Source organism: Osmerus eperlanus, chromosome 3 (genome assembly GCF_963692335.1).
Source record: "Osmerus eperlanus chromosome 3, fOsmEpe2.1, whole genome shotgun sequence".
NCBI classification, from domain to species: domain Eukaryota; kingdom Metazoa; phylum Chordata; class Actinopteri; order Osmeriformes; family Osmeridae; genus Osmerus; species Osmerus eperlanus.
In genome coordinates this window covers 16,334,374-16,356,312 of record NC_085020.1, presented here as the reverse complement: position 1 = coordinate 16,356,312, position 21,939 = coordinate 16,334,374, and the positions used below count along the sequence as shown (strand labels likewise).

Here is a 21,939-nt window from a genome sequence, read left to right as displayed (position 1 = left end):
GAGAGAGAAGGATAGTGTAGAGTCTAACCAGATGCCCAAGTATTTGTAGGTGGAAACGTGCTCCAGAATAACTCCCTCACAGGTGGTGATGTGTAATGGTGGAGGGGAGGGAGCGCCCTTCCGATGGAACCACATGGCCTTAGTCTTGGATGTATTTAGTGACAGTTTTAATTGAGAGAAGGCGTTTTGTACCTGGAGGAAGCTATCCTGGAGTGTGGATTGAACAGTGGCAAGGGAAGGACCAGAGGCATAGAGGATTGTGTCGTCAGCATAGAGGTGAATAAGTGAGTTACCGGCAGCTAGGGGTATGTTGTTGATGTAGATGGAGAACAGTGTTGGACCCAGTATGGAACCTTGATGACTGGGAGAGGGTGTGAGAGAGAGTTGTCAAACCGTACGCGCTGCACCCGGTGAGAAAGATAGTGAGAAAACCATGCCAGTGAGTGATTTGTGACTCCAATACTGCTCAACCTACTGACAAGGATGGTGTGGTCAACAGTGTCAAAGGCTTTGGCAAGGTCAATGAACACAGCAGCACAATGTTGTATAGCGTCTAAAGCAGATGTAATATAATTTAAAACCTTTAAAGTAGCTGTTGTACAACCATAACTAGCACAAAAACCAGACTGCACCCCAGATAGTAGACCATATGCATCGAGATAGGATGTAAGCTGTTTGTTCACAAGCTTCTCAAATACCTTGGACACACAGGGCAAGATGGAAATGGGCCTATAGCTATTTGGATTGGACTGCTCGCCACCCTTAAACAGGGGTGGCACAATAGCTTCTTTCCAATCTGCTGGTATTTCAGCCGTATGGAGTGAAAGATTGAAAAGGTCTGCTATGGATGCTGCAATGATGGGAGCCGCGGTTTTAACAAAAAAAGCGGCAAGCTCATCAGATCCAGCTGATTTTTTGGGGATCTAAGGTGGACAGTTCCCTAAGAATCTCCCCCTCTGTAAGGGGCCGCAGGGAGAAACTGTGAAGAGGGACATGGGGGTTCGGGGGGCAGACAAGACTATGGGCTACGGATGGCAGGGTGATTGATTGCCAAACCGATTTTACCTTGTCATAGTTGAATAACGACAGTTCGGTGGGTCTGTATCTTTGTCACGCCCCAAAATTTACATCCAGACCAGCCCACTCACTGGTGTTCTTGCCCAGTCCGAGGTAGCGTAGATCTCCGATGGTAGTTTAGCTGCGCGCTGCTCTGTGTAGGGTACTTCTAAGCAATTACAAAGAATAACGTTTTGAAGTATAACAAGGATATTGAAAATGGACCACGGTCGTAAATGCTGTGTTCCAGGCTGTACATGGAAGGCTAACACTCATAGTCTTCCCAAGGAGCCAAACATTCGACAGGCATGGCTGCTGTTTGTCTATGAGAAGATCCCGGCAAAGTTCGACACTCAATTATTCATTTGTTCTGAACATTTCACCCAAGACAGTTTTGACAACCTTGGACAATTTCCAGCAGGATTTGCTAACAAGCTGAACCTGAAAAGATGTGCTGTTCCAATCGTACGCTCATCGCAACCGCAAGCTGTAAGTAGGCTACAGTATGATTTTGTCGGTAACAGTTATTAGCAATGCTAACGTCTCCTGTATCTAGCATAGGTAGAATGCTAAATACTTCAACATACTTTACTTATCAAATGACTCTAGCTAGACTAGCTGCAGTCGGCATTAGAAGCGAAGCTTCCGAAAAAATAGCCAGAAAACAAATAGCAGTCTGGCCTATTGCTAACGCCTGTCTAGATTATCTATTTGAAAGAACTGGAGAAAGGCAGGTGCTAGATACAGGATACGTTAGCATTGCTAATAACTGTTACCGACAAAATCATACTACAGCTTGCGGTTGTGATGAACGTAAGGTCGGAACGCACCTCTTTTCAGCAACAGCTTCATAGCAAATCCTGCTTTAGCTACATTGTCCCAGGTTTTCAAAACCGTCCTTGGTGAAATGGTTCGCGCAAATGTGTCGAGGGTCGAACTGCACAGGGATCTTCTATGCTACGGTATAGACAAACATCAGCCATGCTTGTCTAGTCAATGTTAGCTAGATTCTAGTTCATCTGCTTTTTATTAACGCTGATTTGCAAGGAATGCAAGAACAGCTAGATAGCGAAAACACCTAGACTGTAGGCATGTACAGGTTTGTCAGACCCCCCTGGTATCAGACTGGCCAGTCGCGGAGTCAGAGGGGTGGCCGGGGTGGCACTGGACCCCCCTGGTATCGGACTGGCCACCCCAGGTGCCACCCCAAAATGTCATTCGCTATCCCTGGCAATTGGATGCTGATTGAAATTTAATTTATCTTGTTAAAAGAAGCGTTTCTTTTGACATCTGGCAGCGCATTTTGTCAATCGAGGATATTTCCACAGTTCACCAGTCACAAATCACCATGACAGCCGTCTGATACAGTGCCATGCACTTGGGAAAATGCCGCCCCCTCTTCATGCCGTCTGTTACGTACGCCTCTTGGAGGAGGGAACGCAACGCCCCGCTGCTAGTAAGCCCCCCCAGTGGAGTCAGAGAACGGGTGTGGGGTCGTAGGTGTGAGGAAAGGACAAAGACTGCGGTACCGTTCACGGGGCTATTTATTTGCCAAAACACGGTAATATGGGGGAAAGGGCTGGACGGAACCAAAGCAAAGAAAGTAAAAGAAATCACACCCCTAACTCACGCGCCAGTCGGCGCACTAAACAAAAATACAGGGGATGGTCCGCCCAGATCTTACCTAGTGTGCATAGACAAGGTTTCAGCTACGGGTAATGTATGCCCATGGGCCTCTTGCCTAAGCACTCCCAAGGTGCCTTCCCCTTCCCCCTGGGAACAGAAAAGAATACAGGTTAGGTCTGTCACACAGACTGATAACTGAAAATATGGTTGGCACAAAAGCAAAACGCGTAGCACAGTAACACAGTTCACACCGAGAGCAACACAACAACAACAGACTCTAACACAGAACAACACAACACCAGACCACAGTCAGCTCTCCCCTCTGTCACTTGGCAGAGACACGGAGCCTTTATGCAGGGGTGGAGATTGAATCCAGCTGCAATCAATGAGGGGGGGAGGAGCCAGAGCTCCACTCAGAGGGGGATCCTAAAAGGGAAACACAGACAACGCCAACAACATAGGACTGGGGAAAGTAACACCGTCCTAGGCGGCTGCCTATGTCGCCTGTAGGAAGGCCCGGCTCTGCATCCATGAATTAACCCTCCCGCACAACCAGCAGAGGGCGGCAACCGTCTTGCGTTTGGGTGGGCGGCCCTGGGGGGGGGGGGGGGGAGAGAGGGGGTGCTGTTGATACATCTCGCCTAGGGCGCCGAATGTGCTAGGACCGGCACTGAGTGCCAGCGACGGAAGACAACAGCATAATATTACAGTTTTAAGGTTTAGCATTGGGGTTGAGGTGTCACGCCCCTGGCTGTGACTGTTTCTGTTTCTATTTTCCTTTGTGTTCTCCTCCCTCCCTTTCCCTGTGTGTGCGTGTGTGTGTGCATGGGCGGAGGCTCCCGGGACAGACAAACATCCTCACCTGTGGCAGATCAGCAATCAACGATCTATGTAAACCCTGCTCACCATCCAGACTGCCAGATTGTTAACTCCGCTACGACATTAAACACTTAGGCCTTTAGCCTCACAAGTTCGTTTTAAGGTCCGAACATTGCTGTACCGTAACATGAGGCTTCCTGAACAAAATGTTATGAAAGTTGAGTTGCTGGGCCGCAGTGCCATAGAAAAAGATGCATATTGGCAATTTGGTTCCATAACAGATTCGGATAAGAGAAATGTCTCTGTTTTTGTTTAGCACTTAACACTACCGTAGAAGCTAACAGCGCAGTTCCTACTGTGGTGTAGTTGATTCAATGTCGTTTTTTTCATTTTCATTTATATAGCACACTTTTAAAACAACAACAGTATCATTTAGCCATTTGAAATCTATTGTAATGACCTGACTAGGTCAGAAAGGAACAATCGTCCAGGCATAAGATGAAGTTCCAGAATTGACGTTTATTAACCACACGGTACACAGGCTAGTAAGCCAAACAGCTGTTTGGCCCTAGCTCACGCTAAATAAAAGAAAGGTAGCCCACAAAACAATAGTGACCGTCTCTTGTGAAACCCAGACGTAACAGAAAGAACAGACGCTAAACCTGGTCTTAACTTCGAATGCTCCATCCCCCCTCAATGCCCCTTTGCCAACCACCAGGATGCACGGCATCCGAACCTTCCGGGCATTCCCGTGATTAGACAGCAGGTTGATTGGCATGTCGGACCCCGCGAACACTACTGGTAAACAACTAACAGCCTAACATATAACACACGTCTTTCGGTGTGAGTCGCTACACTATTTTTGTACTTTACCTACTAAGGTTCCTTGATGAGATGCCTTATCAATCTATTAACGTTACAAAAGATTAACACTGCAGTCAGATAGCTACCCTGTTTGCTATTGTATAATGCCTGTTTGAAATACGTATTTCAGAGTAGGGCTAGCCATGATCTAACTTAACCCTCGTGCTGCCTTCGGGTCACATGACCCAAAGGTTCATAACGAACCATCGTTGTGTTTACCCAATTTTACCCAATACAAAAACAAATAAAAATAATTTTCTTTTAACCTTCGCAATGTGGGGGGTCTGAGACAGCCCAACGGTTAAAAGAAAATGCTTCACTTTGTTTTTGTATGCGGTAAAGTTGTCGCAATACGACGGTGGGTCACAATGACTGATGGGTCAGAACGACCCGAAGATAACACAAGGGTTAAAGGCTGGTAGTTGATTGAAGATAATCATGGGGATATGTTTAAGATTGAGATTGGACTCAAATGTGGGTAGGCTAATTGGACTTGTTGGCCTACATGTTATTTTTGCTTAGGGTTCACTTTAAACATTAAAAGAAAGGGTGGGATAGCAGACTTCTTAAAAAAGCTGAGCAAACGGGATCAGGTGGAAATAGATCCCAGTCCTTGCACCCTCCCCAAGGCTACAGGCACCAGGTCAGAGCATACTAGGCAATCAGTCACTCACATGCCAAGTTTAGCTTGTGTTTGTAGGCCACACATATAAGCCTACACACAAAAAAAATATGATTAAGCCTCACTTTAAAATGTTCGTTGTTGATTCATGAGTGTTCTTGTTTTGATGGCTGTGGCATTTTTTGTGTGAGTATACACTTATAGTTATGTTTTAATGTAAAAGATTCATCAAAGGATCTAACCTCTAACCTGGTTATACCCAGATTATATATTCATGAAAACAGAGTGACCAGTGACAGTCTCTCCAGTTTGTGAGTACAGTAGAGTGTGTGTAAGAAAGAAATTTGTTGCAATTCAGATGTAGAGACACACTATTCATAGTAAATGTAGAATTTGATTAAAGTAACCCTAGTGGACCATACTAGGCCACACTGAAGAACTCAGGCTTAAGTGAATTAGAATTTCTATTTCTCATCAGCAATCATATGAATTATTTGCACTGCTTAGATGCCAGGCTAAGGTTACACATACATTTTCAGTCTTGGTCTGTGGACCCCCTGAAGTAGCCCTGGCCACCCCATATCTAAAAGTCTGGTTCCGCCACTGTCGAAAACCGGTCGCTGTTCTGATGGCTTGCCACGTGAACTATAGGCTACGTAGGTCGAGGTCCTTTTTTATAGACCTTTACTTCATTGATTAAAAAAAGACACCCTCTAAGCCTGACAGTTAGCCTGCCCCGGACCAGGCTAGTTTCGAAGCATAAGTTGCCATAGTAACTGTAGTTCGATGAGTCCGACTAACTAACATAAGCCTGGCTTATTCGGTAAACTCGCTTTATGGAACATGCCTCAGGTACACGGAACCTGAGGGAATCAAACACTTTGTGGAGATATTCAAGAACAGTAATACTGAAGTGGCTCCACCCCTGAAAGAGGAAGATTTCTTACTTGAGCGAATATCCAATGAACATTCCACAGATGTTGATGTCAATGTGGCCAAGAGAAATGTCAGAGAGCCATCTGGTGGTGGTTCTTTGCCATTTTTCTTTAGTTATTCATACCACAAAGCTGAGTAGTGTAATGCAATATCTGTATTGTAATGGTTGGAGGGGCTGTTTTTTCTACATAGCCTCTTAATGGCATGTAATAATTTAGTTAAATAAGTATTCCATACTGTCCCAGAATAAGTAACTGACTGGGCTGCAGCATTTGACTCTTAGACATGCTGAAAAGCAAAGAGTTTGAAGTATTTTATTGAAAAAGTATTAGTTGAAAGATTTCAGGAGTTGATACTGAGGAGTCACAGATTTCAAACAGTTCCAAGTCTGGAAACTGAACTGAAACAAATGTATTATCTCAAAATGACACTGAATTTCTTTCTGGCTTGGTACATCTTCTTTACAAATGATCAGTGATGTGCTCAGAGCAAAAAGAGCTTTAAGGTATTTCAACATCATGCACCCTGTAAATACCCCAAATCCAAAAGTGTTTGGGGAATAGTAAGTAAAGTTTTGGAGTTGAGACAGTGACTGTTTATCATAAATTATGATGTATTTACTGATTTTTCTCTTTGGGGAAAAAAGAAACAGACTTCTCCAAATGATTAGATCCGATACATAGCAATGTATAGCTGATGTCAGAAGGAACAAGGCTTTGCAGAAGGAAACAGCTGGGGTCAGATCTAGATTACTGCAGAAGAGACATTAGTGTTTACAATAGTGTTTCACAGTAAAATCATTTCAAAGGACAGGCCCTGAAAAATGTTATAAGAAAGGGAGAACACCATGTGTGGGGGATTTGTTTATTCAGTTGTTGGAGTGATTGTGTATATGTCCTGCAAGACAAAACAATACATGGATTCTGATTAATAGACAAGAAGACACATTTTTGTGTTTTTTTGCAGAAGTGAGGCATCCATTGAGTGCTCAAATTTGTACATACAACTTCTCAATTTCACTGTTGTAAGCACAGTATTTGTCCTAATGACAATTTTTTTCTTCCTCCTCTTCCTATGTGTCAACTCAGCCATTATCTTGTTTTTTTTTACGTCACTTGCTGTACAAGTGGAGTAACTATGGGCTTCTCATATTAGTTGCATTGTGAAGAGGTCTCTACATGGACACATTTGTGGATGGGGCAGAGGGTCTGGTCTCCTCTTTCAGCCAGAGTAACCCTCTCTACGACAAGGATATGAAGCTGAGCAGAAGTGACATCTACAGCTTCCAGAGCAATGGTAATGACCCGTGGGACTAGGGGGCCTATATTCTTCGGTCTATAGTTTATATTGGTATTTGTACTTTGTTAGAAAAACCAACAAGGCTGTTAACAAGAAAGGGACACATGTATAGAATAGCTGTTTGGATGATGTTGACAGGTGCTTTTTGAATAGACTACAGATTAACTAAAATGACAATTATAATTTTATCCTTGACATTTAGAGCATATTTGAAAAAAAACATTTGTAAAGTAGGCTTGCACCACGGACAGAGGAAGGATAGCAATTATAACAATATAGCTGCAAACAGCAATGGGGGATTTCTCCTCACAATTGCAAATAAAAAATGCAAATGCCCGCAAAATGGCAAAATATTATAAACATGTACACTGTTTAAGATAGACAGTTGGACAACAAGAGAGCAAAACTACTTCATGTTTGGCCAACAACAATAGGCTGAATGGGGATTTGAACTCATGAGCATAAGGTCACAAGTCAGTCTCTCTATCCTCTCTGCTACACATCAACTGTTAAGATTTTGTGAGTAGAAAGGGGCAGAGTTTGAGCTTTGATCAGCATTGGGACACACAATCCTACAATCAATACATACCATCCGCAACATTGTTTTCAAACTTTCTCAAAGATCGCTTGAAAACCACAGATATTCACTTTTTCCTTGAGTGGATCTCAAGAGTAGCTTCATAGGCAGCTGGCTAGGGTACAGCCAACTTCCAGCTCCTTGCGAGTGTAGCCTCTGATAGCATAGCCGCCGACTCTCTGTTCCCATTAAACTACACGACATGCACACTCAGGGTGACCAACAAGATTATATTATTAACTAACAAACAATAACATTACAAACATCTAACTGAACGAACACAACAACTGAAATCCCTCACATGGCCGTTGTAACCGAACTATTTTCCACAAGTCTTTGCGTTTTTTCACATGCCGCACTGCATGCTGGGTACTCAAGAGCGCTGACAGCTGATTATCTAGCTGTGCGCCGACTGCGTGATATGACGAGATGCTAGTGACGTGCTAAGGTCTCTGAGTCTCCTGCATTAACAAGTTCTGCTCGATTAGCAAGCTATTTTTACTAATGTTTTGTTAGCTATTGAATGGTAATGCAAGCTAGCTAAAAACAATGTTAGTTAGCTTGGCTAAACTGGTTTTCATAGCAACAGAAATCAACAAATCAGATCAGTCGAACTTTATTCAGAAAGGGGGATCTGTATTTTTTACTCTACTCTTAACGCATGACTATGTTTAACTTAATGTCTGCACCTCTCTGTCACCAACTGTCTCTGGAGTGGAGGGTGGGGGCTTCATATCCAACAAATTACACCCCTGTACTTTTAAAACAGATCTAATGGCCTACTACAATTGTAAATATCCTATGGCTTCTTCTCCAATTGGGCCTCAACAATGTCATCTAATATTTTCTGCCCATTCTGTTTTTGGGGACTTTCCACACCAGCACCCTTTGCCCAGTCCCTCTATTCTGCCCTACTACATGTGTTTTCCAACACCAGTTACAATCAACCCTGGGCAGGGACGGCACCAGAGAATTTTTAATACAGGTGCCGAGGAGGTGCTAGATCATTGACAGGGGGAGCTGCTGCTGCGCAATTATATATACATAAATACTATTAATAAAGAAGCAGTACTTCTCTTGAGTGGTTTTTATTCAGATGAATAATCATTGGATTCAGGTCAAAAGTCTATCACTTGAACTGGTTTAATCACTTAAGACTAGTGGTGGGCATAGATTAATTTTTAAAATCTAGTTTAATCTCACTGTAATCTTGGCGTTAATCTAGATTAAAATGGCTCGTTTGAATTCTGCCGAAGGCATTCAGAATATGTGTGCTACCCAAATAATGACTTAAAGTAAGTATTTGAGAACGGGTTTCTCAAGCCAGGTGGCGCATTAGACCAGGAGCTCATCTCCTGTTTCCAAAATGCATCACAAACTGCTTGAGAAAGCTGTTCTACTATGATAATTGGTGATGAAAATAAATAATGTTCAATAAGATGTACTTGTGTTTATTAACTGTTTATTAGATTAGTTAGCTTGGCTGATAGAGCTGTGCTGACGGGCTTGCCTCGGTTGCACTCAAACATCGTAGTTTGACGACGACTCTTCCCCTGCGCTACATCAGTGTGTAGCGCCCCCAGCCCATATATGTGGTACTGTCAGTGACGCCCTGAGTTCTTACTCTATATATGAATTAAATAAACTTAATGTGAATTATGCAGTGAATATTATAACTACTTACTGCCATTAACCCTCTTGGAACTTAGACTAACTTGACTGTAATAACCCACTTAATACACAATAATGCATATAAACATGTCCACCATTAAGGTATAGTTTAGGTACTTGTATTGAAAATGAATTCAACAGGTATCACATAAAATAAAGGAAAATAGATACCACTGAATATCAAATAAAAGTAGAATGCACAGTCATGAATTTAAATCAGATACCTTATCAAAGGATAGCAGTTATCCTGCTTGTATAACCAAACGGTACTGGTTACCTATAACCTCATACAAATCATACACACTCATAGATTACATCAAACATTTAACTTATGGGCCCATAAAGTGATAACCTAAGCCGGCATATATCTATTTGAAACACCCCAAACATGAATTGTTCCTGTTGCAGGCCTGAGTTGCTTGTGGGCGTTGTGGCCTTTAAACGTAAAAGTGGCCTCTTCACGCAATGCGCAACAAAATAAAACCAGCTGTTAACTCACGAACGTGATGAGCTCCCGGCACAGAGGAAATCCGTGCACCGCCGTCAGTAGTTGTCGCCAGACTCACGCGCTGTCCGCTTGTGTGGCTTTCTCTCCTACTTGGCGATCCCGGTCTCCTCGCGCTGGCTGATAAGTCCTCTCGTTCTGTTCACTCGCCGTACTTCAATAGCCAGTTAGCAACCGACCAGCAGGCTACAGCTAGCAAACTGCCCACTGGTTTAAAGATCATTTGAGAAATAAAGTATATGAAAACTGCCCGAAACTTCTCTGTGTAAATACAATAGCCTACTTTCGCATGTACACTATGAAACTGGTTATCAGGCCGACAACCATACGCATAATATACTAAAGAGGAATGTATCTCAGTTGCAATCTACTACGCGACCTTCTCTGTCGCTTGTCCGTTGCTCAAGAGAACGTGCATCGATCATCCACCGGATTTTCCTACATCCGTGAACTCTCACCTTCGCCACTATGGAAGCAAATTGTTACCAAAATTCAAATGAGAATGCATTTCCAGAAATGCATTTGCATTTTAAGAATGTGGCTGCATTATTTGACTCATAAATGAAATTAGTAATCAATCATCCTATTTGCATTTTAATTTTCTTCTTCAAGAGTGCTCAATCTTTCACTTAATTAAAATGAAAAAGAAATAGACATTTGAGATTTAATTTTCAAAACATGCCCCAGCAAATAGATACCAAAATTCAATTTGAAATGTAAAATTTGAAAATTAAAATGCATTTCCAGAAATGCATTTTCATTTTAAGAACGTGGCTGCAAAATCGTGACCACAATTCAAATTCAAATGCATTTCCAGAAATGCATTTTCATTTTCAAGAACGTGGCTGCAAAATCGTGACCACAATTCAAATTCAAATGCATTTCCAGAAATGCATTTTCATTTTAAGAACGTGGCTGCAAAATCGTGACCACAATTTAAATTCAAATGCATTTCCAGAAATGCATTTTCATTTTAAGAACGTGGCTGTAAAATCGTGACCACAATTCAAATTCAAATGCATTTGCAGAAATGCAAAATGAACGAAAAAGCATTCTGAGCGGCGCAGCAGAGTGACGTCAGTAGACGCTCTTCTTCAGCTCCCTGCTGACCGAGCTACCCATCTTGTTCGGTAGGGGGCGGTGTGCACATCTGCATTGCATTACATTGCAAATGTGCCGGGAAATTGATTGAATTGCCGGGTCTTTAGAGGACGCAGTTTCTCTTCCGTTTTCAGATCAGGTTTTAATGGGCGGAGCCAGAAAATGCCCTATCTACGTCATTTCGCCCTATCTACGCCAGATCACTGAATGGCTCCTCCTGCTGTACTGTTATTGTAGCCTACATCAGCTAGCTAGCTAGCTTCAGGATGTCTCCCACCACCCACAACTGCATCTTCCCTGGATGCAAGAAATCCAGCTGCGCTGCAACGCCATTTAAGTTCCCTATTGATAATGAAAGGAAAAATAGGTGGATAGATTTTGTGAAGAGCCACGCTAATGGAAAGCTTCGGATAAACTCCAACAGCCGCCTCTGCACTGACCATTTCACGGCGGACAGTTTTAACATGGACCAGAGACAGACGGGGTTCACCAATACACGGCTTCTCTTGCAGCGCGGAGCCGTACCGAGGATCGCCCCTCCGGCCGTTCATCCTCCGGTCGCACCTGGACCATCCACCGCCGCCAGCAGTTCATCACTCAGTTCTGTGTGCTTGTTATAATTATACTAGGTAACTTTTCCAGAGGTATCTCTGCTATGAGTTAGTGCAAACTGCTAAATTGATATTACTCAGTGTAGAATGATGGTATTTTGGTGATATGGTAGCTAATGTGTTAGAAGTAGCCTAGTTGGAGAGCTCACTGTCTGCTGTCTCTGGTGTCCATTTTTAATGTTACAGCTCAGGGGAACATTTTGCATCTGTATGTTTCACTCATTGAACAAATAAATTCTAATTCTATACGGTTCTGTTCGGCTTGACATAGCGTCCATTATCTGGGTCGGAGGTAGGCACTAGGCAGCGAGGGGCGGAGCTTCAGCTCCTTCAGGCGACACGCCCCCCCAGTCTCAAGCATAGAAGACTGCTGATTTTTTCACGATTTTAAAGCCTAATTTAACATACTTGTCGGTGTTTTTTTTCATTCTAATTTGGATGGGTAGTTAATAACACATTCTGTGGTGTGGCGAACTTAAAACTTGTTTCCAGATCCACTTTACAGGATCTTTAACACAAAGATATTGTGGCAATGTGGACATTTACATAAATACACTTCTTTCAGCCATTTTGTATTGCATTCCTTATTCAATTTCACCCTATAGAAAGACATGTGTTCTACAAATCTGTAACAATTTTCAAGTCGATTGGATCTATGGTTCATGAGGAGAAGGCTTTTGAAGGTTGTACCAAATTTGGACAGTACAGCTAAATCTATCATGGCGGACCTTATGGGTTCTTGAGGCTTTTTTGTTCCCCATGAGTAATAAGGCAAGTATACCAATTTTCAGGCATTTTGGAATAATGGGGTGCTGGGGAAACCACGTAGACTTTGGGCGTGGCTTATAGCGCCACCTATGGGCGTACACGGGCCATTAGCGGTCTGGGAGTAGTGAGTGACCTGGTGTATCATTGGGCCAAATTTGAAAAAATCGGGTCTAATCTGGTCTAAATATCTAATTTGAATACTTTTGGATATCTTCAAAATAAAACGTTGAAAATATTGCACTATTCACCTTACACTAAAAAAGTTGACCAGTCAGACAAATTTGAGTTCGACAAATAGGCCTATTCTTTTTTCTCTTTAAACATATAAAAAAAAAAACGTCTATGTTTTTATATTATTGGGTGTGCTTTGCCTTCGGCAAGGGCACACCTTTGTTCTCTCACATATATATTTCTTCTGGTTTCTTTTTGCCCCCCTAAGCCTCAGTCAATATTTGGACTACATAGACAACCTAGGTGTCAAAAGTTTCGTCTTGGTAGAGATTGAGTTGCTTGTATTTTTATTTACGTTCCGTTGCACGGTTTAAGTGGAAATTAAGTTTTTGTGGTGAAAAGTGAAGCTAACGGTGGCTAACTTGCTATCCACAGTCACTGACGCTACTAACGTCACGAAAACTCGCGTGACTATCTCTAGCAGAACATTAGTTTAGCAGCTCGTTAACTTCTGGGAGATAGCTAGGCTAACTGCTTTACTGCAAGGCAGCTGCAGAAACGCCACAAGCAAAGAGGCCTGGGTAATAATTATTTGCTAATTTTACTTAGTGATATGACACACAATTGTGATGTGTAATGTACAATATAAGATGATATTATTAAGGAAGTACATCTACTTTCGGAAACAGTAGTCTACTATTTCACTGAAGCATTAGCATCGTGACATTAGCCTCTGTTGCCCGGGCAACACATACTACAGCGGTCTATGATGCATCTGTTTTCAATCGTTAAAATAAACATTCCTCACAAATACATTTTCGTTGTAGGATTTATTATGACATTAGATTACAAGTAAACGATTTGTGGGTGAAATTATCATTACCTGTGGTTTCAAACCAGTGTAGCTCACTGCAACGCTGTAGCCTACGCGAGACACTAGTAGCTAGCTAACTAAAACATCTCCACAGCTGTTTACAGTAGGAAGTGAAACGGCGACAGAACATGTTCGGCACTACCCTTACTTAAATCAAAAGTCTTTCAATAGGTGAAACTATCTGACCTGTGACTACTAACCTGAACTCCATTGCCACAGCCTAAACTTTGTCCATCTGTTCATGAAAATAATTAATTTCAGCCTAAACCGTCCAACGGAACGTTAAATCGAATTCAACCAACGCAACCAAGACGAACACAGTCTAGTACTGTACTGTAGTAGTACAATTTACCGGGGCAGCTTCTCCACACAGGGCTATATCGCATTTTGCGTTGTTACTGGCAATGATCGCTACCACTGAGCTTTTTATGAATGAGGGATTTTCCCCTTAATAAATGTCAATCTTATTTACGTTTTTGGGGGCATATTTTCAGTTATCAGATGGTACTATTTGAAACGCGATTCCATCTGAGATAGCTACTGCCGGTAACGTCGTTGTTAGAATAAGCTACAAAGGGGGTTCTTTATTAATGAATGAATGCATTCTTTAGGCTAAATGCCAGAAAATATCACAAGAAGGGAAAAACTTAAAATGACGTTTAAGTCATAGAGATTAGGTCCATTTTTACATCGGTCTGCCAAATGTATTTGTTTTGATTAAACTATGAGGCTGCTGATCACCATTCCCTCTTGCAGGGGAAATGAGAAGACAACTATTTCATTCTACTCTTCACTCTTAGTATTTTGAGTTGTGAATGAGCGAAAAAATATGCTTTTAAATCTATGTAATCTTTATAAATAATAAGTAGGCTATGCATTTTTGATATAAAATATACAGAAATATCAGTTGTAAAAAATGTCTTTAAAAAACGGACCCCTCTGCAACCGACTCAAGCCAGCACACCCTACAATTTCCCCAGAAATTGTACCCTCTATAGTTGCAATATGGTTTAGGCACCTCAACATATATTGAGCACAGAGCTATTCAAATGTAATGCCAATCCTTCTCAGTGTGTGACAGAATACACCATTAAAAAATATGGCAACCATGTTGTACAAGTTCCTACATGTATTTTTGTTAATGTTATGTGTATGATATTACATGTGTTTCAGATATCAAGCCAGCAAAACCCAAACAGTGTTGTTTGAATTTTGTTGTGGTCTACCTGATTTTACTGACTGGATTGAATGCATTTCTTCTGTATAAAGGTAAAACTATCTTACGCCTACAGTAGGGTGAACATGTACCAATTAGGTTGATATCACAGAGCTTTAGTAAAGAGAAAATCTGACATGACAAATCTGGTATTTTAAATGGCAGCATACAGTAGTATGCATTAATCAGCTAACTTTTTTTTTTTTTACACCGGTCCCACAACAGTATTTACTCTGGAGTCTGGAAGTCATATGGCTTCTGACAAACTGACCTCCTCCGATCATATTCCCCTGGGGGGTGAGCAAGATGATCTCTCCATGATGGTACGCAACACTAGTCTTGAGACTCGCTCTATGAAAGGCCAGTTGGGGACGTTGAAGACCCAAGTTGACAGTCTTTGTGGTGAAGAGGGACAACTGGGCAAGCTGAAGGCAGAGCTGGGCATAGTCAATGCCAGCACACACCTCCTTCAGGACAAACTTGAAACACTGAGCCGTAAAGCAGGTATGACACAGTGACAAGTTGAAAAGTGGTTAAGTTGTATAAACCAAGGATGTATTGCTGAAAAATCATATGTATCGCTGGTCCAAACATGAAAGCAACTATAGTATGTCTACAAAGTAAAGTTCTGTTATAAAATACAAGGCCCCCCTGGACCAAGTGGACCAAAGGGTGAATCTGGAATGGCAGGTGAGGTAAAACTTCTTAAAGTGGATAAAACAACAATATTATATACAATATGTAAACCCATTTGTGTTCATGATTCCTATCATGTACAGGAGAGCCTGGTCCAATGGGTGCACCTGGAGAAGCTGGACCTTCTGGTCTGAGAGGAGAAAAAGGAGAGAAAGGTGATTTGACTCAATAAATACACTTATTTGGACAGCACAACTCTCCACTAATTATAGATGGAGCTTTGGCTTCTAGTGAATTGGACTGTTGAGGTTTATGTACATTGTGTGAGGTCACTATTAGCTGTATTAGCTGTCAACTTGTGTTAACCCTCGTGCTGCCTTCGGGTCACATGACCCAAAGGTTCATAACGAACCATCGTTGTGTTTACCCAATTTTACCCAATACAAAAACAAATTAAAATAATTTTCTTTTAACCTTTGCAATGTGGGGGGTCTGAGACGCCTAGCTGTTAAAAGAAAATGCTTCACTTTGTCTTTGTATGCGGTAAATTTGTCGCAATACGACGGTGGGTCACAATGACTGATGGGTCAGAATGACCCGAAGATAACACAAGGGTTAACGTAGATGAAGAAAGCAGGATGAACAGATTCCCTTACTTCTCACACAAAACATAGCCCCACAGCTTTGTCAGTTAATTGACATTTTATTTATGATGTCTCAATCAGAGCTGGGCATAAGCAAACAAATTACCCAGCCTGCCTCAGTAAGAAGTTCAGTTCAGTAGTCCTATAAGTATATCTTTAATTATTTTTTCATGCTGAATTGTGTTGAGTTTTTGAAAGCATGTCAGTTAGTGGGTGTATTGTAAAAAAAAAAGAGTCCACTGGATGTTCTTGAGTTTTAGGTGAAGCTGGACAGTCTGGCCCAAGAGGAGAAATAGGACTCACAGGAAAACCTGGAGAACAAGGCCCCACTGGTCAACCAGGTGATTCACCTTGCCCTGACAAAGAACAACATAAACATTTTCTGAAACAAAATTAACTTGATTATAAACCGATTAATAAATTACAGTAAAGCTTTTTTTCAATTCATGTTGAAAAATGTTCATCCCCTAACCAAATTGTAGTGAATATTTTGATTTGGTTATGATTGACAATAATTGATATACATACTGTATGTAAGCTCAAAGTCTGTCAACACGTTCAGGCCAAGATGGTTCCCCTGGAGACCAAGGACCTGAGGGACCAGCTGGTAAGTGCTTTTATGCAGACATGGTTTGTGCTTTTATGCAGACAACTGCAGTGGTGAAAAACGTACCATTTTATCCCATAATAACAAGCCTTAAAGATCCTGTAAAGTGGAATTAAAAACGAGTTTCAAGTTCACCACACCACAGAATAATGTGTTATTAACTACCCATCCAAATTCGAATGAAAAAAAAAACACAGACAAGTATATTAAATCAGGCTTTGAAATCGTAAGAAAATCAGCAGTCTTCTCTGTTCGAGACTGGGGGGGTCGTGTCGCCTGAAGGAGCTGAAGCTCGGCCCCCTCGCTGGAAGGCGCCGCCTCTCTCAAGTAAGCTACCTACGAACCTAATGGACGCTACGTCAAGCCGAACAAAACAGTATAGAATTAGAATGTATTTGTTCAATGAGTGAAACATACAGATGCATATAAATGAAATATTCCCCTGAGCTGTAACACAAGAGTAAACATTTACAGCAGACAGCAGACAGTGAGCTCTCCAACTACTTCTAGCACATTAGCTACCATTTCACCAAAATACCATCATTCTACACCGAGTAACCTAATATCAAGTTAGCGGTTTGCACTAATTATAGCCGAGATACCTCTGGAAAAGTTATCTAGTATAATTATAACAACCACACAGAACTGAGTGATGAACTGCAGGCGGCGGTGGATTGTCCAGGTGCGACCGGAGGATGAACGGCCGGGGCGGCGATGCTCGGTACGGCTCCGCGCTGCAAGAGAAGCCGTGTGTTGGTGAACCCCGTCTGTCTCTGGTCCATGTTAAAACTGTCCGCCGTGAAATGGTCAGTGGCGCAGAGGCGGCTGTTGGAGTTTATCCGAAGCTTTCCATGAGTGTAGCTCTTCACAAAATCTATCCACCTATTTTTCCTTTCATTATCAACAGGGAACTTAAATGGCGTTGCAGCGCAGCTGGAGTTCTTGCATCCAGGGAATATGCAGTTGCGGGTGGTGGGAGACATCCTGAAGCTAGCTAGCTAGCTGATGTAGGCTACAATAACAGTACAGCAGGAGGAGCCATTCAGTGATCTGGCGTAGATAGGGCGAAATGACGTAGATATGGCATTTTTTGGCTCCGCCCATTAAAACCTGATCTGAAAACGGAAGAGAAACTGTTCTTCGGTCTAACTCCACATTTCAGTGCGACAAAGTTTTAGCGCTTTGCACATGCTTTCAGGAACTAATTTCACACGTATATAATGTACTTAGAAGCAAAACATGGAATTTACTTTACAGGATCTTTAACTCTTCAACCATTTTTTGAAGTTTTGAATGGATTGTTAGCAGCTCTGGAAGATAAAATTCACAGGAAAAAAAAAAAAAAGCCTTGGTCATCCCGGTTGATAGGTGTGCCAATCCCTGACTGCATGAATCTTAAGAATATCTCATGAATAGCTGAACAGACTTTTTAGTAACTACGCAATAGGTCAATAAGTCAACTAAATAAAATAAGCTTTTTCAGTTTCCATGCCACATGACAGGAATTAATGTCTGCGTGTCAATATTGTGAAATCACATTTTCAGTTCCTCTAAAGTACAACAAGAAATCAGGGTAACATTATAGAACAGGAACCAGAAAAACAATGATACTTTCAGTCTACCAAGAGTTTGTGCTGTCAAATCATATTTTTAATGCCCTATTTTGTGATCAATATTACAAAGCTGTACAGTTCACTACAGATCCTAAGATGCAAACACAACCTAAACCCTCAGAAGTCCATAAGGAAAAATTCTCAAAAAAAGGTCTGCCGGCAATCATGCAGTTGGAAATCTCCCTGCAATTTGCTTCCCTAAGGGTAATGCTTGATTATACAACACAGAAACCAAAGGTCAAAGGCCCTGTAGATTAAGGCTGCTTTCTCACAAATGCTAATAAATTGTAGATAAACACTCAAGTGACATTTCCTTTTTCCGAAAACTCAAAAGCGTCAAAAGCAGAACTTACCATCCTACTTAATTCATAGGACCATGTTTATCCTGTCCCAAAGCATCCTTGTGAAAAGAACATGAAAATATCAGATATGTTGTGAGTGCACAGATATATACAAATGCTATTTGATTTGATACAAAGGCGATTGAGGAAGTGTGAAGTTACAACAGGTGCTTGTCTTAACATTCTCCTAGATATAATACCACATTTGATTCTTTGCATGGTGCAGGTCCTGTTGGTCCCAAAGGATCCCAAGGACACCCAGGCTTCCCTGGGGCTCAAGGACCAGGATCAAAAGGGGAAAAGGGGGATCCTGGATCACCAGGTATGTGCACTGGTGCCTTTAACACCCATTGAACCTCTGGGGATGGTTCTAGGAAGTGTATGCTTAACTACTTACTAACAGAGAGTGAGGTCAATCTCGCTATCGCTTGGACGTTAAAGCCTCAGTTTGATATTTCCCGGCATGACCGAACGGTCGAGGTTAGTAAGTTGTTTATTATATGGCATTTTTAGCTCTTCTCATTTTGTAAATGAAAATAAATGGTAATTGTAAATAGAAAACATGTCGTTTTGTTCAGCTCTCAAGTCTTCTCACGGTGTGTTTCAGGTGTTGCCTAGCAACCAATCTGAGCAACCAAACCTAGCAATATGCTTAGCGCTTGTCGTTTTACTCTCTGTGTTCACACTTTTCTGCTATTTTAGAAAGTTAAGAATTTCCTTGTCGCTGTTGATTTCTTCATTTTCATCTGGATAGTAAACCTCCCAGATGTCGCTCATTTTGAAGATGACGTCAGAGGGCAATAAGTATCTGTATCAGATCGCAGACCGGCGAGGAAGTCAATACGCAAGCTGGCATGACTACCCATTAGCCAATCAGAACGCTCGTACTGTCGTTGCCATATAATAATATACAGTATATTTCTGTCTTATCATCTTTGTCATCTTTGTCTATGCATAGGATCTCTAGGAGAGCCAGGCAAAGATGGGCCCAAAGGAGATAAAGGGGATGATGGTATAACTAAACTGATGTTTTAATGTTGGTGGATGAATGTGTTTCTTTACATAGTTTCATGCTTTTATATGTTTTAAATGACTGTACAAACACAGCAGACTGCAGGCTGGCAATTGCTAAAAATAAATGTTTGGTACGCTCAGGGGGAGTTGGGGCTACTGGGTTGCCAGGAATACCTGGTCTGAAGGGAGACAGCGGCAGATCGGGAATACCTGGAGCACGAGGACCACCAGGTGAGTTTCAACCAATACCAACAACCTTTGATTAAATGACAATATCAATATACATATGCTGTATATGTCCTGTATACAATGTATAATGTGATGTATTTTCTGTACCATAATGCTTGGCAAAGTAGTAAAATATTTGACCTTTTAGGACCTATTGGACCTTCAGGCTTTAATGGCACCAACGGTGAGTATAAATACAGTATGTGTATGTAGTATATGTATATGTATGTGAACAGTATATAGGTGATCCATGTGTGTGTAAAAGTCTTACTATATACCACATGTCTTATTTGGTCTGAGAGGATTTCCAGGCTTAGCTGGTAATCCTGGAGCAGCAGGTCCTCGTGGAGAGAAGGGAGAGAGAGCAGATACTGGTGAGTGTGTGTACTTCTGCAACTTTCACCTTAGTAACACATGCATGTACTGCACAGTGTGTACATAGCTTTTTAAGAGGAAGTTCGTGGCTTTTTTTAGACAATGTTGTATGCAAATTGCAGTATTTCTTTACCTGTACTTTGTCTATAGGGCTGTTTTAGTGCTTTTCAGTTATTTTGAATCCTTAGCATCCTTAGAGTGCATACGCAATTTTCTGAATACACTCTTCTACAACAGAAATTGTGCGCATTGTGGGTGGGGGGCCTCGAGGGAGAGTGGAGGTGCTCAACATGGGGGTCTGGGGCACTGTGTGTGACGATGGCTTTGATACTCTCGATGGGACCGTGATCTGCAAGATGCTGGGGTATCACAGAGCCAGTGCTGTCTACACGGCCAACCCAGGTGAGTCCATTCTCTATAACCTAAAAGATTTAAGGATACTTCCCTCCGTTTTGTTAGTTTAGTTTTTTCTATGGGAATCAAAGTATATGAATGAAAGTTAATTGAACCATCCTCTTATGTCCTTAAATTTTATTATGTTAATCTGATATATGCGGCATGTTTCCGCTGAATTTTTTATCTTCTCAGGAGTGGGTAAGATCTGGCTTGATGACCTGCGATGCAGAGGCACTGAAACCAGTGTGTTTGATTGCCCTCACAACGGCATGGGTGTCAACAACTGTGACCACCAGGAAGACGCTGGGGTTACGTGCATCTAAAACATGGATGGACAAGCAAACACATACACAAACAAGTACACAGAGATATACACACTCTTCATAATAGCTACATATATTACAGCTGGATAATGTTGTATCACTCACAGCAAATAATGTTATTAAGGCTTGTATGGTGCTACATGGTACAATCTTTATTCGGAATGATTAGTTGTTGACTTAAACTCTGTTCTGATTCTGATTTAGCAAACATGGCAACTTAATAATGTAACTATAATTACTTTCCTTTTAATTGTCAGATGATTACAGTAAATGCCAGTGTTTCACTAAGTCTGTTCTGAAGAAGTTAGTGTTGCAAGTACTTTTTAAGCAGTCAGATTACAGATGGGAAATAGGCTGCATTTATATAGCGCTTTTCTACCTTAGCTGCACTCAGAAACGCCTCTCATTCACCCGTTCACACTCATACACCGACGGTGGCAGAGCTGCCATGCAAGGCGCTAGCCTGCCCAATCGGGAGCAACTTGGGATTCAGAGTCTTCTCAAGGGCATTATCTACTTACCTGGCTTAGAATACATCAGCATTTAATGTAATTTTACACAATACATTAAGGATTAAAACATTTACACCTATCTTTGCAAGATTGAAAGGGCCAATTGTACTGGGATGTTTAATATTGCATTTGTCTAATAATGGTAATGTGTAGCTGGTGTGGAGAGGGTCGCAGACGTGTGCTTCTGCTCCGTCCAAAAGTTGAATTTTTATTTCTTAAAAGTTACCGAACTTCCTATGGTGCACTTTTATTTAGAAATGTGCGTAGGCTCCAAACTGTGCTGGTGTTGTGCCGAAAACCGATCCCCTGCAGAAATCTAACTCCCCTGCTCATTCAAATATAAGACATGGGGAAGATGTTGACGATATTGGCAGACACTTTGTATAAATGAGTATTCATAGACTAATAGCCTACAATTGAGAAAACTGCACATTACACGTCTTTCAAACATGAACAAACAACGATTATTTTCTATAATAAAATGCAGAAAACATTTTTTACTGTTGTATTTAAGGACACCAATAGGGCCTACAG

General features: G+C 41.6%; 1 protein-coding gene across 6 annotated transcripts; it reads left to right on the top strand.

Moving 5' to 3' along the window:
* The first annotated feature begins 6,997 nt into the window (after positions 1-6,997).
* On the top strand, positions 6,998-21,639 carry marco (macrophage receptor with collagenous structure). Of its 6 annotated transcripts, none has more exons than XM_062457430.1 (14): positions 6,998-7,219; positions 14,674-14,769; positions 14,942-15,220; positions 15,362-15,406; positions 15,496-15,567; positions 16,257-16,337; positions 16,559-16,603; positions 18,784-18,879; positions 19,516-19,569; positions 19,713-19,802; positions 19,948-19,985; positions 20,095-20,168; positions 20,413-20,576; positions 20,763-21,639. In XM_062457430.1, the coding sequence occupies exons 1-14, from the start codon at positions 7,102-7,104 to the stop codon at positions 20,891-20,893; spliced, it is 1,383 nt and encodes a 460-aa protein (XP_062313414.1). In that variant the 5' UTR covers positions 6,998-7,101; the 3' UTR covers positions 20,894-21,639. The 6 variants fall into 6 exon arrangements, with proteins under 6 accessions (XP_062313414.1, XP_062313413.1, XP_062313419.1 ...); XM_062457429.1 differs by having other exon boundaries at positions 20,095-20,173; positions 20,412-20,576; XM_062457435.1 differs by having other exon boundaries at positions 6,999-7,219; positions 19,948-19,983; positions 20,111-20,168.
* Positions 21,640-21,939: the final 300 nt, after the last annotated feature.